The 14,668-nt window shown below is 37.3% G+C and overlaps 1 protein-coding gene and 1 long non-coding RNA gene across 6 annotated transcripts in view; both read left to right on the top strand.

Moving 5' to 3' along the window:
* Positions 1 to 7,040: 7,040 nt before the first annotated feature.
* LOC139754641 (transmembrane ascorbate-dependent reductase CYB561-like) overlaps positions 7,041 to 14,668 on the top strand; it is a 316,316-nt gene continuing 308,688 nt past the window's right edge. Inside the window, exon 1 of one of the 4 annotated variants that reach the window (XM_071672153.1) lies at positions 7,041 to 7,058. Coding sequence is in view for 1 of the 4 variants with exons in the window: in XM_071672155.1 (XP_071528256.1) it covers positions 7,651 to 7,667 (17 nt within the window). In the remaining 3 variants the exon portion in view is untranslated. Of the gene's footprint in view, positions 7,059 to 7,515; positions 7,668 to 14,668 lie in introns of those variants that run through there. The other 3 variants (XM_071672155.1, XM_071672157.1, XM_071672150.1) reach the window with 3 other exon arrangements.
* LOC139754643 (uncharacterized) lies at positions 7,674 to 14,030 on the top strand. 2 transcript variants are annotated; one of them, XR_011713917.1, is made up of 2 exons: positions 7,674 to 7,854; positions 12,962 to 14,030. It is a non-coding gene; the product is annotated as an uncharacterized lncRNA (long non-coding RNA). The 2 variants fall into 2 exon arrangements; XR_011713916.1 differs by lacking the exon at positions 7,674 to 7,854 and adding an exon at positions 7,885 to 8,035.

Genomic DNA, 14,668 nt, shown 5'->3' with positions numbered 1-14,668 from the left:
ATAAAATCATTAAAATTTTCATTTAGGAAGTTTCAAGAATCAACTAAATGCTGTTGGCTGTGTCGAGGAAGATGGTAACACATGGATACAGGTGTGAGGAGACACGTGCAAGTGAGCACTGTTACTTGTGCTTTGCTTAACATTAATCCAGTGGTTGTAAAAGTGCTGACATGCCAACTTAAAATACATACACAAAAGCATATGTGTGTTTTTATCCAGTTTTAAAATTTTATAGGAAGCAAGGAAAGTATTTCTTTTTTATGAAATTAATTTCCTAAAAATGTATCTATATTTCCGTTTACCATTTCTTGTAGTTCACTACCCCTACAGAAAACTGAAAGCCACAATTGCTGTGTACTTGTATACATTGGAAAAGAAAAAAATTGCCAGACTTTTTTCTTTTTTTTCATGTTGAAGGCTCCAGTCATAGATAAAAGTCCACATCAACGCTGGGCCTTAACTGAAATAGAGAGAGAATTATGGAGGGGAACAAGAAGAGACAAAAGAAAGTATTTATGAAGTTTTGAGGATGTGAAAGACCTGTCTTTTAAAATATGCCAGGTCATAGGTACTGGGAAAGACATAAGGTAGAGAGTTCCAAAGCTTTAACATGTGGGGAAAGATGCAGGTATCAAAATGGCCTACCCTTGAGTTGCCGGTGGCCACACAATATTCATGTGACGAAATAGCTTGCCGAGTATTGCATGGTCTGGCTAGTGGTCAGGGAAACACAAGCAGCCAGCTCTTGGGAGCAAAGCCCAAAGTAATACCTATAGAAGAGGGAAAGTGAACCAACATTGTAGCATAAGGCAAGGGGGTCAAGTTTAGAAGCTAGCCTGGGACATTTTATAAGTCAGACTGCTTTCGACTCAACTCCGTCAAGTAAGGGTACACAGCTAGAACCACCCCAAATGTGAGAGCAATACTCCATATAAGGACAAATCAATCCCTAGTATAAACGGAGCAACTCTTCAGAAGAAAAGTTTCGACATCTAAACAGGACACCCAGATTATTAGAGACAGACTTAGCTATTCCTGTAATGTGGGGTTTCCAAGAAAGAGTAGATATTACAGTAATACCGGGCATGTTCATGGAGTCAAGAGGTGGAATTACAGATTTTTAAAGGAAAGGCGAGAGTTGTGAGGAGTTTTTGATAGAGAGATGGGTGGAAATTGGGTTTTGGAGGCGTTAAACTTGAGATTTTGTCTACCCCACTAGATATTCTGTCCAAGTCTGAGGTTATTGAAGAGGCTGTATCAAGACAGGAGGCAGATCAAGTGCAAGAAGAGGGAGGAGAATTGAAGGATGTAGATGAATGTAGTATTGAGTTGTCAGCATGAGTGCATTGGATTATTTGTGAAGAGGAAATGGTTGGAAAAAGGAGAAAAAGTGTAGAGGACAGAACAAAACCTTGAGGGACACCACTGTTGATGGAGAAAAGAGAGAAGGCTGATCCATCAACAACCACAACGATAGATCGCCCAAAGAGGAAGCTAGATATGAAGGAGCAAAGTGAGGGATGGGAGCTTAAGAGATGAGACCCTGATGCCACACCTGTCAGACACCTTAGATATGTCAAGGGCAACTACACATGACTCTCTAAAATCTATCAGGGATGATGACCACACATTAGTAAGATAAGTAAGAATATCACCAGTGGGTCTCGCCTTATGGAAGCCATACTGGTGATCAGAAAGAAAACTGATTTTCGAGGCGTTTAAGGACATAGTAGTTGAGGGATTCAAAGACTGGAAATGGTAGATGTCAAAGCAATAGGACTAATTAGTGGGTTCAGAATGGTCACCCTTCTTAGGGATGGGATGTATCAATGTGTGTTTCCAAAAAGGAAAAGTTTTGGTTTTTGAGCAGATACGGAACAAACCATCAAGCACATATGCAAGTTTAGACACACACTTTCCTTTACACAGGGATGGATGCCATCAGGACCATAAGTATTGCCTGTGTCCAAAGAAAGAAATTCTTTTTGGTTATTCCAAAAATAGATTGCAGGAAGAGGCATAGGATTAGTAAGAGGGACTTCAGGGGGTGAAGGAATATTAGAGTCATCCAAGGTGGTGTTAGAGAAGAAACAGGAACCAAAGTTTCTTTGTCAATGGGAGGGACAGCCATAGTACCGTCAGAACAGAAAAGTGAGAGCAACAGAAGTAGTTAGAGATGCCCTTAGCAAAAGACCAGAAAGACCTATCAGTGGATGACGAGAAGAGGTTATCGCACTTCCTTTGAATAAAGGAATGGTTAACCTCATGGATTCTCTTATTTACCTTCACCTTCCTCTTCACATTTATCAACTCACCTACATTGGAATATTATGAGGACAGATCCCTTGCAAAAATGTGAAAGTACAAGTTTACCACACACATTATTCTCTCAGTGTGATATATACATCCCTTCTGCAAGGGACACTTTCCTTGAAAAAGCTTCATAAAGCAAACTTCATACATTTCAGAGCCCCACCCAAGTCATGGTAATTGCACTGCTATCTCACAATTACAGAATCAAACAACCAGAAAATATATAAAGCATTTTTTGTGATATCTGGTGCTACAGTAATTTCATGTTATCCTAATCTCTACTTCTTTTTATGAAAGATGTACTTTATTACAACGCATTGCACTTTTGAATATGCATAGTTTTGATTTTTCTTGATTATTCATTATCCAAATTCATTAATGGAAAACATCCTTTCACAACTTAATTGCTTCACCTTTTAACCCTTGAACTGTGGCTATAAGAAAACATGGTTACAATCGTAATTGCAAAAACATGGAAAAGAAAATTTAGAATATGCTCTTATGATAATGAATAAATATACATGCTAAAATATGACAAATAAAGAAATAAATACTTTCTACCTGTGTTTGACCATGGTGAAGTACTGAAATGAGCATCTAGGAGTCTCCCAGCCAAGTACCTTGGACCAGTCTTCCAACAACCAAGTAGCATGTGTTTCTTGATGTTTGACATAACAAAAGCAGACGAGGAGGAGGGAGGTTGGGAATACTGAGCCATGAATAGCAAGGAAGGACGATGGTAAGTATTGTGTGAAGACATTTATCTAATTTTGAACAATGTCATGGACTTATCAAAAACCACTTTATGGAATGGAGAAAAGAATTTGTTGTATCTTTTTGTTACAATTGTAGACATTTCTTATACTTTCCATTAAACAATTGTTTTCAACTAGATTAATGTTATCAGTGATAGGTAAGAATAACAGAGGAAATCTGTCCCTGACTAGAAACTTCGTAAATACTGGTGTGTCATATAGTGGATCATCCTTCCAAAAACCAAGGTGTATATGTTTCTTGATGTGCGGCATCAATAGCAGAAAATTGAAAAATGCATACAACTACTCTATACATGTGACCATCAACTGATGCACATATGACTTAGGTGTGGACTTGTAATTTTCCACCAAGTAACTGTGGTATCTATTAGTGTCATCCTTATCAAAGTAGGCTTCAAAAGTAACCAGTGGCCATACATCATTGCTATAAGGCCGTTCTGTACATCACCACATCACAATTTATTTTCTCAAAACAATGAATATCTGGCAGGAAATCCTTCTTGTCAGTCCACACAAAGGGATGAAGCTGACTTTTTCTGGTATAAAGTTTTAATGTTATGAACTTCCTGAGATTTCATGAACATATGAATAGTTTGTGAAATAATTAAAAACTACAAACTCTTTCATAAAATGTCCTAACTCTTGATGGTGATATGTATTGTAATATAGATTGCATGTTAATTACCTGCATACAGGCCTGTAAAACCCTTTCTATACTCTCATATGTATGGAAATCACCGTACTGCAAGTATGATATTTTTTAGAATTTCTTATTTTCGGAACTCAACTTTATGACCCTAGACTTTCCTCATCTTCCCTCATTGTCATCAACTAAGAGAACATAAAAAAGAGAACATAACTCAGTTGATGCCCCTTTTATTGATCTACTTACAGGTGAAAACAGAACGAAAATTGGTTTGTAACTTTGCAAGTTATTTTTTGAAATTTTATAATCAAAATTTTGAGAAACTGGTGTCTAAAGTTTTGGCATACATGTCTGCCCTTAACTTTTTGTATTGTTTTACAGTAACAGTAAAGTATAAGTTAATTTAGGCAATTCTACATAATACCGAGTGCAAAAAAGGTTCTTGGTCCCCTACTTTTTCAAGGATATTATCCTTTCACTAACCTTGCTTGTTGCATAAAGTTTTCTCTGCATCATCAGAAGCCACCAAGATCATATTCCTCACCCACCTCTTCTAATAGTTTTCTCTTCTTTACTGCCAATCTTTATTCCTCACCCACCTCTTCTAATAGTCTTCTCTTCTTTACCGCCAATCTTGTTTCCCTTCTTGCTGCTAAGTTCTGCTTCCTGAGGGCCTCAATAGTGTGAGGTGCATTCTCAAACCCCAGATGAAGTAAGGAGGAAACCATATGCCCAAAGTAATGTTCCAGGATTGTTACTCTGGTCGCAAACATAACTCTATGCAGCCTAGCCGACTTACCTTCTTCCAGACCTTGAACTGAAAAGACTCATTAGGGTTATGAGTCCTCCCCTTGAGGCACTTCTGGAGAAGGTCTGGGTGGACCAGATCCCTGTACACTTGACTTGAGGTGAAGCCTCTTCATGGGGATGCGGCTCAGGCACAGGTTCTTTGAAGAATGGGGTTCAGGCTCATCCTCCTTTGCCTGGGCTCTCTTCACAAAGCACCAGGATTCTTCTCCATCAGGGCAGGTGGAAATACCTGGACCAGATGGCATGCAGCATGGTTCTCACATCAGTGTTGACAGTCCCAGATTGCTTTGTCATGATAAGAGGTAAGTTTGTTAATGTCGTCCTTCAGCATGTGTTGCACTACCCAGAACACTTCATCTTCTTGCCACTCTTGGTTTTGACAAAGGTGAAGTGCTCCTTTTTCAACTTCTGCAGCCGTGTTCTTGTGTGCTTGCCAACATGGCTCACACACTCCTCTTTTACAACGGCAATCGTAGGCACCTGTGCCCTCCTCCAGTGCACACACAGCCCTGTATGTACTGAAGTTACAGCCCTGTATGTACTGAAGTTCCCATCACTAACAAAAGTTGTGCACCTGAACCCAAGTCTGGTGGATCTTTGCCACATACGAACTGGTTGCTGCCTCAGTTTCCATACTACCATAAGTCTGGTACCTCATAATTTTGGTACCTCTGATCGAAGAGCTCTGGTGACTTCTTCCAAGTTTCACAGGCCGAGCAGAAGTTGGAGAGCACTTCGAAATCAAGGACAATCTTGGTGTCCATCGCTACACCGATGCCGACGTGGGACTTGGTGTCCATCAGTCATCCAAGTCCCGTCGTAGATAGTCAATGTCTGACATCAGTGATTACAAACTTCATACGACTACTAGGAAGGATAGGAGAGGAGGTCGGGTGCTTCTATGTTAGGAATGGTATTAAAAGTTGTAACGAGTGACATTGAAATAACAAAAAATACAGGAACGACTTGGGTTGAAACAATGAAAACATTGAAAGATTAAGAGAATGGTAAAATCATAGATAAGTAGGGATTAAGAGAAATTACGAAATTGAAGTAGCTAACGAAGATAAAAACAATGCTAAGGTATTTGTTTAAATGTACAAAATGGAGATTAGGGAGAAAATTAGATCTATCAAACCGCATTCTGGTAGATTAGTTGATAATGAGATTGAACTGTGTGAAGTTCTAAACAATTACATCGAATCGGTATTTACACAGGAAGAGAATACAAACTTTCCGGTTCCAGAGCAAATTTTCAGGGTGGATGCAAACGGAAGCTTTGTGATATGAGAATAAATGAATTTGATATTCTAAAGCAAAGAAAACGATTACAAGTCAACAAGAGTCCTGGGTATATGTTATTTATGCGAGGGTTTTGAAAGAATATAAGGAAGTAAGTGGTACACTTTTAGATGTGTTGAAACAGTCTGGAATCAAGCGTAGTTCCTAATCAATGGAGGACAGCAAATGTCGTTCCCATTTTTAAGAAAGGTCATAGATCCATTGACTCATCATCGTCCTATCAGCCTGACATCTATTATGGGGAAATTTCTCGAATCAATTATAGCGGACAAAATGCTGGAGCACGTAGAGAATCATGATCTCATTAGGGATTGTCAATATGGGGTTACAAAAGGGATGTCTCAATAATAATCTCTCCTTCTTTGATCAGGTATTTGAAACTGTTGAGTAGGGTAAGAGTTATGATATTGTATACGTAGACTTATGTAATGCTTTTAACAAGAGCGTCTTGCTTAGAAAAATCGCGGCACACGGCATTGGGGTCGGACGTGGGTAAATACTGGTTCAGGAACAGGGTAGTAGATTCATGGAACAAGTTGTCAAGTACAGTAGTGGAAGCTACGTGGGTATAGCTATAGGTAGCTTTAAACGAAGGTTGGATGATGTGTTCAGACGGTTAGGTTGTAGGGTGGACCAGACCCACACCTGCCTAGGCTACGTGGGGACAATAGGCCTCTTACAGTGTCCTAACTTCTTGTGTTCTTAAAGCATGATTAGGTTTTTCATCAAATTTTGTGAGTTGAAGCTTGAATATCTACTAAAATGGCGGCTCTTTATAGAGTTTTAGCTTCTTTTTCTCCTAAGTTCTTGCGTTAGATTGTCTCAAATTTTTCTTATAACATCTCATTTTTTTGAAAACCTCTACTTATCTCCAAAGAACACAATGTTTTGTATTAACTTTTCATGAGGCTCCTAGAATTTTGTTTGAAGTGCTCATGTACCATTTAATAAGTTTTCATAATGTTAATTTATTGCACCAAACTAGACATCTTTGCAATCTAACCTTGACAGAAATATTGCAAAATTATCTGGGCCTGTAAATGAAAAAGGGAAGGAAAGCTACCAGCGCCCCAGAAGTTAGTATCATTAGAACGCCAAGAACATCTCTCATGATAGAGCAAAGTGGTACTGCCCAAGACAGTGTTGGTAAACATCTATCTGGTCCACATGTCATCCTAACCTAACCACTCTCCTTTGTATCAGCTTTGTAGGTAAGGTTCAGAGTGAGGTTTTGCATGAGATTGGATTGGGTGACAATTGGCTAAAATTGATTTTTTTTTTTTTTTTTTTTTTTGCCATTGAGCTGTAGGGCGCCGCTTGTATTTCCTCTACTGTCTTCTCGGACGCCTGTGGCACATTGGCCCCCTTCTTCCAGGTTTTCGGGGCTAGAGCTAAAATAATAAAATCCATATTCATAACTTCTTCACGCTATAGGGCCCTTGTTTCTGGTTCATCCTGGAACCCCTTAATGTGCTACTACGAGAAAAACAAACTAGCGATATAACTCATTTGGCCACATTTTCCCTGATAATGAATTAGAAGTGTCGATTTTTACAGGACGAAATTCATATCATAGATAAGCTGTACGTATTGTTTTGTTTCCTATCGGCAGCCTGGGCAGTGACGGGGCTTAGTACAGTGCATTTGAATAAAACGTAGAGTTAGTCATAGAGACGTAGAAGGGACAAATATTAAAGTTAGCCATCATTACCTGTTTTCCGTAACCGTTTTCTATGACACTCAAAAACATATTTACAACTTGTGAGGAAGAATTCAGGGATTTTGGTGAACATTTAATCTCCAATGCTGCGTAGAATAAGGTAAGTGCCATATATAAGTTTCCTTTGATAGACGAGTGAAAGATGAAGGTGGTTAAATCGGTTTTAAAAGCAGTTTCAGTCCATCTGAGAGATCGGTATACAAGTGGTTGTGTTTGGGTTGTTTCCTAATGATGCAATACGCCAGGCTGGCAGGGCGCCTTTCCTGGTCATCATGGATTTCCTTATCGTAGGAAGCCGAGGGAGTATTATATCAGTTTTTCACAAATCCAGTTCGGTTTAGTCAGTTGGCGGAGACATGTTGTAATCGATGTCATTCATATAATTAACATTTTTCAAGGTTATCAACGTAGCTGCTGGCCGTACTCTAGGGCTGCTGACCACATGTTTCCCTCACTTGGGACAAATCAGTATGTTATTTGCATATATTACTTTTTAAGTAGTTAAGATACACTCATTCAAAACCAGTGTGAAGTAACTCATTCATAGCGATCGTATATTCGATTAAATGTGTGAAATTTACTGGACGGATATTTGATTCATTTAAATGTGTGAAATTAACTGGCTGTTGTAGTCTCTGGGGTTTTACATCCTGTAATGAATTTTTATAGAAAAGACTCTTTCCATTCCCAGTGGTAAGCTAAGAGGAACTCTTTGAAAATGGTTTTAATCATGTGCCCGACCCCCTTAATACTGGAGCATTTGGTCAGTAATATTTCCTTGATCATGAAGTTAAAGATTGGTTAAGCTCATTTGTTTCTGTAGATACCATATTTTACAAAATATTTTAGAGATCAGCAAGTGAATGGTTTAGGTCGTTATTGAAGAAATACGTTATTTCTGACATGAAAGTGAACAACCATATTTTTTATTGAGATGAATTGGGCACATTATATTAAGTTAGGTCCACCATATATTGTGAATATCCTTTGTTAGAAAATACAGATAAATTTGATTTTAGGTTGAGTACAAATTGGTATTAATTTCACAATGAAGACTGCAGTGATCAAGTTCCTTCTTGCTTTATATCGTAAATTCATTAAGATTTTTTAGAGTAAATGAATAGTAGTTTTTTGGGAACATGTTTATACAGCAGCTATTACAGTATTTTGAATGTCGCAGTTTCAGCAGATTTTTTTTTTTTTTGTTAGAAAGGTGATAACATTTAATGATTTGGTACAAGGATTGATTAAGACAAACTGTTCCCTCTGTCAAATCTAAAGGTTTCAGTCTGAATATAAGAAATTGGGTTTTCATTTATCAGACTTTGCTAATTAATGAACCCCATTGCAAGTTTGATTCTGGTGTCATTACTTGTCTTGATGTTGGTGTACCTTGGTTCGAAGCCATTATAGCATTATTGGAAATTAGATGAAACTTTGGTCTAATGACTGAGTTGTCATACTCCAGTATAAGGAAAAGGGAATTTGTGGTTTTAGTAGACAAATAGCTTCAATACTGTAATTGAAATTTTCAGTATACCTAGGTGTAAACTATGACCTTAATTTTGAATAGGGTTTAGGTTTTATTGGTGATGGCCCATTATGCCTGTCAGAAGAATTTATGGCCTAACCTCTTATTGTGTCAACCAATAAAGTCAATCAGTAACTGTATGCCATGGGAGATATTCACATGCTTACAGGAAACAAGCAACAAAATTGAAATACACTAAACATTCTGAAATGACCATATAAATATACTGAAATGTCATATAGTATCAATCATGGTTGTTCATAAGTGATCATATATTGAACCTGTGACAATCCTTATGGCCCACCTAGGAAATTCAGTATGACCCACTGATTGGAAACCACTGCCCTAGGGTGTATTTTCTTAAACACTTATAGCTTAGTTTAGATGTTTATAAAAATTACTATACAGCAGTGTATTATGCATAGTATTCTACTAAGATGAATTACAAAATTGATATTGTAAATGATTTTACAAAATTTTGATGAGATACCTAATCTAATTTGGTATTAAAGTTAATCCTAAAACTCATCTTTTACTCAAAGTTGATATATGTACTTTTGAAGTAAAGTTTGGGTATATATATATATATATATATATATATATATATATATATATATATATATATATATATATATATATATATATGGGAGCGGGGGGGCTGGAAATCCTCCCCTCTCGTTTTTTTAATTTTCCAAAAGAAGGAACAGAGAAGGGGGCCAGGTGAGGATATTCCATCAAAGGCCCAGTCCTCTGTTCTAAATGCTACCTCGCTAATGTGGGAAATGGCAAATAGTATGAAAGAAAGAATATATGTATATATATATATATATATATATATATATATATATATATATATATATATTTATATCGATAGATAGATAAACGAATAGATAGATATTTTTTCAGTAGCTTAATGTGGTTACAAATTTAGTTTCTGAGACTTTATATTTGCTTTAAATTGATTAGTTATAAGTAGATTGAGTATTCTTTTATTGATTATGCTGACCTATATATTAGTAAATTACAGTATCACAAATAAGCTTGCTTGAACCCTGAGCCCTTAGGATCTCATTACTTACACAGTACTCTGAATTTCTTGAAGGAAACATATATCTGATGATGAAGCTTTTCTGAAATACCTCATTTTCAGGAAAAATAGCAGAATTGTTTTCAATTTATTTGACTTAAAAGAAATATAAAGTCCTGTATTTTGTCTCAAAATTGAATCAATGGCAGTTACTAATTAAAAGAAAACTGCAGTTATTTGATGTTCAGAAAGTCTGTTTGGAGTTCACTTAGAAATCTTGCTTGGGACTCTTAGAGTTGACAGATTTATGAGTTCCTGGCAGTATAGTGGAAATACAAAATCTCAAAACAACATTTTGTAGATGATACAGTAGTTATCCATGCATTTCATGGATTTAAAATGAAAACTCATTATGATGGAAGAGGGAGAGGGAAAAATTTGAATTATGAATAAAGATTTGATATAAAGTATAATATTTAATTTTTTATATAAGAAAAAAAGAATTGTTGAAAGAGGGTGAGATTTTAGTGTGAACAATGAACTGCTGCATTTTGGAAGTAGATATATAGATAGGAAAAGAGGAGTAGAAAAAGCCATGCTTGATGAAGGTGAAAGGTTGCTGTTGAGAATCCTCAAAGAGGAAGTAAGTGGGAATAATTAGGAAATATGCAGGTGTTGGTCCTGTTAAAATGATGTGAAATGATTGTAATGAAGTCTGTATTTCAAAGATGGTGTGAGAAAAACTGTATTGCATCTGAAAATTTGCCTTGTACAAGATGCTTCTAAAACTTCCTGGAGATTATTTCTGTTGTCATTATTATTATTTTTTTTTATGTTAGCTGAGACAGTATGGGCAGTTGAGGCCCTAATCAAGGTTATCCCATTAATGTTATATGTATAAATACCCTAGCCTGAGCTAGGTGCCCATTTTATCAAGCATCCCTGGGGTGGATGAACAGCTGGGTTGACTTTGGATCGACTGCCATAAGCAGGTTTCACACCTGTTATTATTATTATTATTATTGTTATTGTTATTATTATTATTATTATTATTATTATTATTATTGTTGTTGTTATTATTGTTAAAGAAATGGCCCAACCCCCCCCCCCCCATACACATGTACATACACACGTCCACACACACAAATATACATACCTACACAGCTTTCCATGGTTTACCCCAGACGCTTCACATGCCTTGCTTCAATCCACTGACAGCACGTCAACCCCTGTATACCACATGACTCCAATTCACTCTATTCCTTGCCCTCCTTTCACCCTCCTGCATGTTCAGGCCCCGATCACACAAAATCTTTTTCACTCCATCTTTCCACCTCCAATTTGGTCTCCCTCTTCTCCTCGTTCCCTCCACCTCCGACACATATATCCTCTTGGTCAATCTCTCCTCACTCATTCTCTCCATGTGCCCAAACCATTTCAAAACACCCTCTTCTGCTCTCTCAACCACGCTCTTTTTATTTCCACACATCTCTCTTACCCTTACGTTACTTACTCGATCAAACCACCTCACACCACACATTGTCCTCAAACATCTCATTTCCAGCACATCCATCCTCCTGCGCACATCTCTTATTATTATTATTATTATTATTATTTTTATTATTATTATTTTTAAGCTGAGATGGCAAAAGTTGTGGATGGAAACTGCTGAATGAGATGCAGAGTGGAAGGGAAACAGTTAGTACAGTGTCGGCAGAAAGAAATGACACATCCCATTGAAACGCATTGGAAAATACGTCTCAAAAAATACCACTACAAACCACCGTATGTTAACTGTGGCTCTCTCTGGCGACATGTTTTCACGCCTTGAGCGTATCCCAGGGTGACTGACTGCCCCAGTTGCTTGAAAACTCTGCGGTATGTGAACATATAATGTTAGCACTCCTGCCTGTGCTACCTCCTAGATACCGCCCAACGCCATTTTGTGTCCCCACAGTGCCCCACATCAGTAAATATGGGTCGAACCATGACGTCGAAGGAGGAGAGGACCCGTATCCTCGCTTTGAGGGAGAAAGACATCCCCATTAAAGATATTTGTGCCCGAGTTGGACGTTCTCAGTCAACCGTCTTGAGGCTTCTCGGTGGCAGCAGGGTGCTAGCCCCCAACCAGGTTCTGGTCCCTAAACCATGCTCTGGGAGGCCAAGAAAAACCTCTCAGAAGACAGACAATATCCTACGGCATGAAGTGTTGAAAATTTACACCTTATTACTGGTAGCAAGATTTACAAGGAGATAAAGTGGTCATGTATCTCAGATTATTGCACTAAAGTTGGTTGTGAAGAAAACTCTTGAGGAAAAGGTTGATGTGTGTATGGGATTTTCAAATTTATAAGAGCATTTGGTAAAATTATTAAAGAAAGACTGAGGGAAGTTGTATTTTTTGTAGTGTTTGGGGAAATTTGTATTAGGAAGAATACCGATATGAGTAAGCAGGAAGTGTCCATTTTCCTTATTTCATCAGGACTACCCACATTTTGCTGTCTCTCCAGACCTGACACATCTTTTATCTCCCAGTTCAGTTATAAAATGTTAAATTTGTTTTTATATGACAGTTTCACTAAGGGATGACTGTAAGATTTAAGCTTGTGGATACTTAGACATCCCTGAATCTCTTGCCAAGGAGGCTAGCAGAATGAATTTAATGGGTCCTCAGTGAAATTAGGGTGACCAAATTATCTGACTAGTGTTATTTTTTAAAGAAATGTTTGTGCATCCTCAGTCCCCCATGGAACTGTACTTGCACCCTTCCTGTTCATCATTGAAATATTTGACATTGATGCAATCATGAGCCACAGTTTCATATCTTCCTTTGCAGATAATATGAGACTGAACACAAAATCACATCAACAGAGGATGCCAAAAGGCTGAAAAGAGGCATAATTAACCAAAAACAACCAAGAACAACATGCTGTCCAACAAAGATAAGTTTCAGCTCCTTCAGTGTAGAGAAAATGAAGAAATAAAAAAATGGAATACAGTATAGACATAAATGTTGTCACAAACCAGTTGAATAATTTGAAAGAACTCGGACTATTAATTTCTAACAACTGAATCTTCAGTGAACGCAATAAAACAACAGTTAACTCACTTAGAGGGATGGGAGGCTGGATTCTACAAACCTTCGAGACAACGGAAGAGAAATCACTGATGATATTATTCAAGGTGCTAATTCTTCCTTGAATTGAATACTGTTGCATTCTAACATCACCTTAAATTGTGGATGAAATTGTAGAATTAGAAAGTGTTCAGAATCTTGTACAGCCCACATTAATGTGGTAAATTAACTGAATTACTGGGAACAGCTGTGATCATAGAGGCTTTACTCCCTGGAACACAGATGGGAGAGGTATATCATCATCAATACCTGGAAAGTCGTAGAAGGTATGGTTTCCAACTTACATTCAGAAATAACTTCCTACTGGCACGATAGGTATGGAAGACTGAAAAATTCTACCTTTGAAATCCAGAGATGTGATATGCACAAAAAGAGTGAGCACCTTAGATGTCCAGGGCCCCAGATTCTTCAACACCTTGCCTGCTATCATTAGAAACAGCATGGGGTGCTTAATAAAGAAATTTAAGTGCGCACTGGACAAGTACCAACAAAGTGTACCAGACCAGCCAAGCTGTGGGGGCTATGTAGACCTGAGTGTTGTGGCTTCCATCAACTTGGTTGACCAACAAATCAGTCCAGCAGTTTGTGCCCAGCCCAGGCTCTGGGTGGGAAGACCCTCAAAGACTTTACCAGGTATTCACTATTGCCTCTAGCAAAAGAACATTTTTTGCTTAGAAAATGTGTAGGTTAGAACAGGACTGATGAGTGATGATACTGTATTGCATTTTTATGTTACATTTCATGTGGAAATCTATACAATAGTGAATGAGTGAATGAAAAAATGTTTTGAGGATCGTGCTTTTTTATTATTTTTTTTTTTTACTTTAATCCTAAGGGACCTAGACTGTAAAATTGGGTAAATATGATGTCTGTATTTTCAGTTCTTGGTAAATCCTTTAACTCTCATACTGTGTATACAAGCACAATTGAGGACAATAGGTGTTAATGTGACCTGTATGGTAAATTTTTGTTGATAGATTAATATAATGTGACGTATCGTAAATTCTTATTGATAGTGATGATGCCTGGTCCTTTGCACTCTATACAAGTTCTTTTTCATGTGTGATAAATCTTTAAGATTGTCTTTGGCATTAGAAATAAGTACATTTATAAGCATAGATTCACACACACACACACACACACACATGCATTTGATATATGGGTAAAGGATATTATACAGTGTTCCTCTTATTGATAAGCAAATTTATTTTTATAAAGACTTTTGAGTACATACATAATTACATTTATTTGATTCATTGCTCTAAGGATGCCATTTATTTTTTCAACTTATTAGATTTATAATACCTTAAAATTTTGTAAGTAGAATGTAGAGAAAATATTGTAAATATCTTCCTGAATATATCCTAGACTGTATACTGGACAGTAGTTTCCCTGATAATGGATATA

This window comes from Panulirus ornatus, chromosome 17 (genome assembly GCF_036320965.1).
Source record: "Panulirus ornatus isolate Po-2019 chromosome 17, ASM3632096v1, whole genome shotgun sequence".
Classification (NCBI taxonomy): Eukaryota; Metazoa; Arthropoda; class Malacostraca; order Decapoda; family Palinuridae; genus Panulirus; species Panulirus ornatus.
This window is presented reverse-complemented; position numbering and strand designations above follow the sequence as displayed.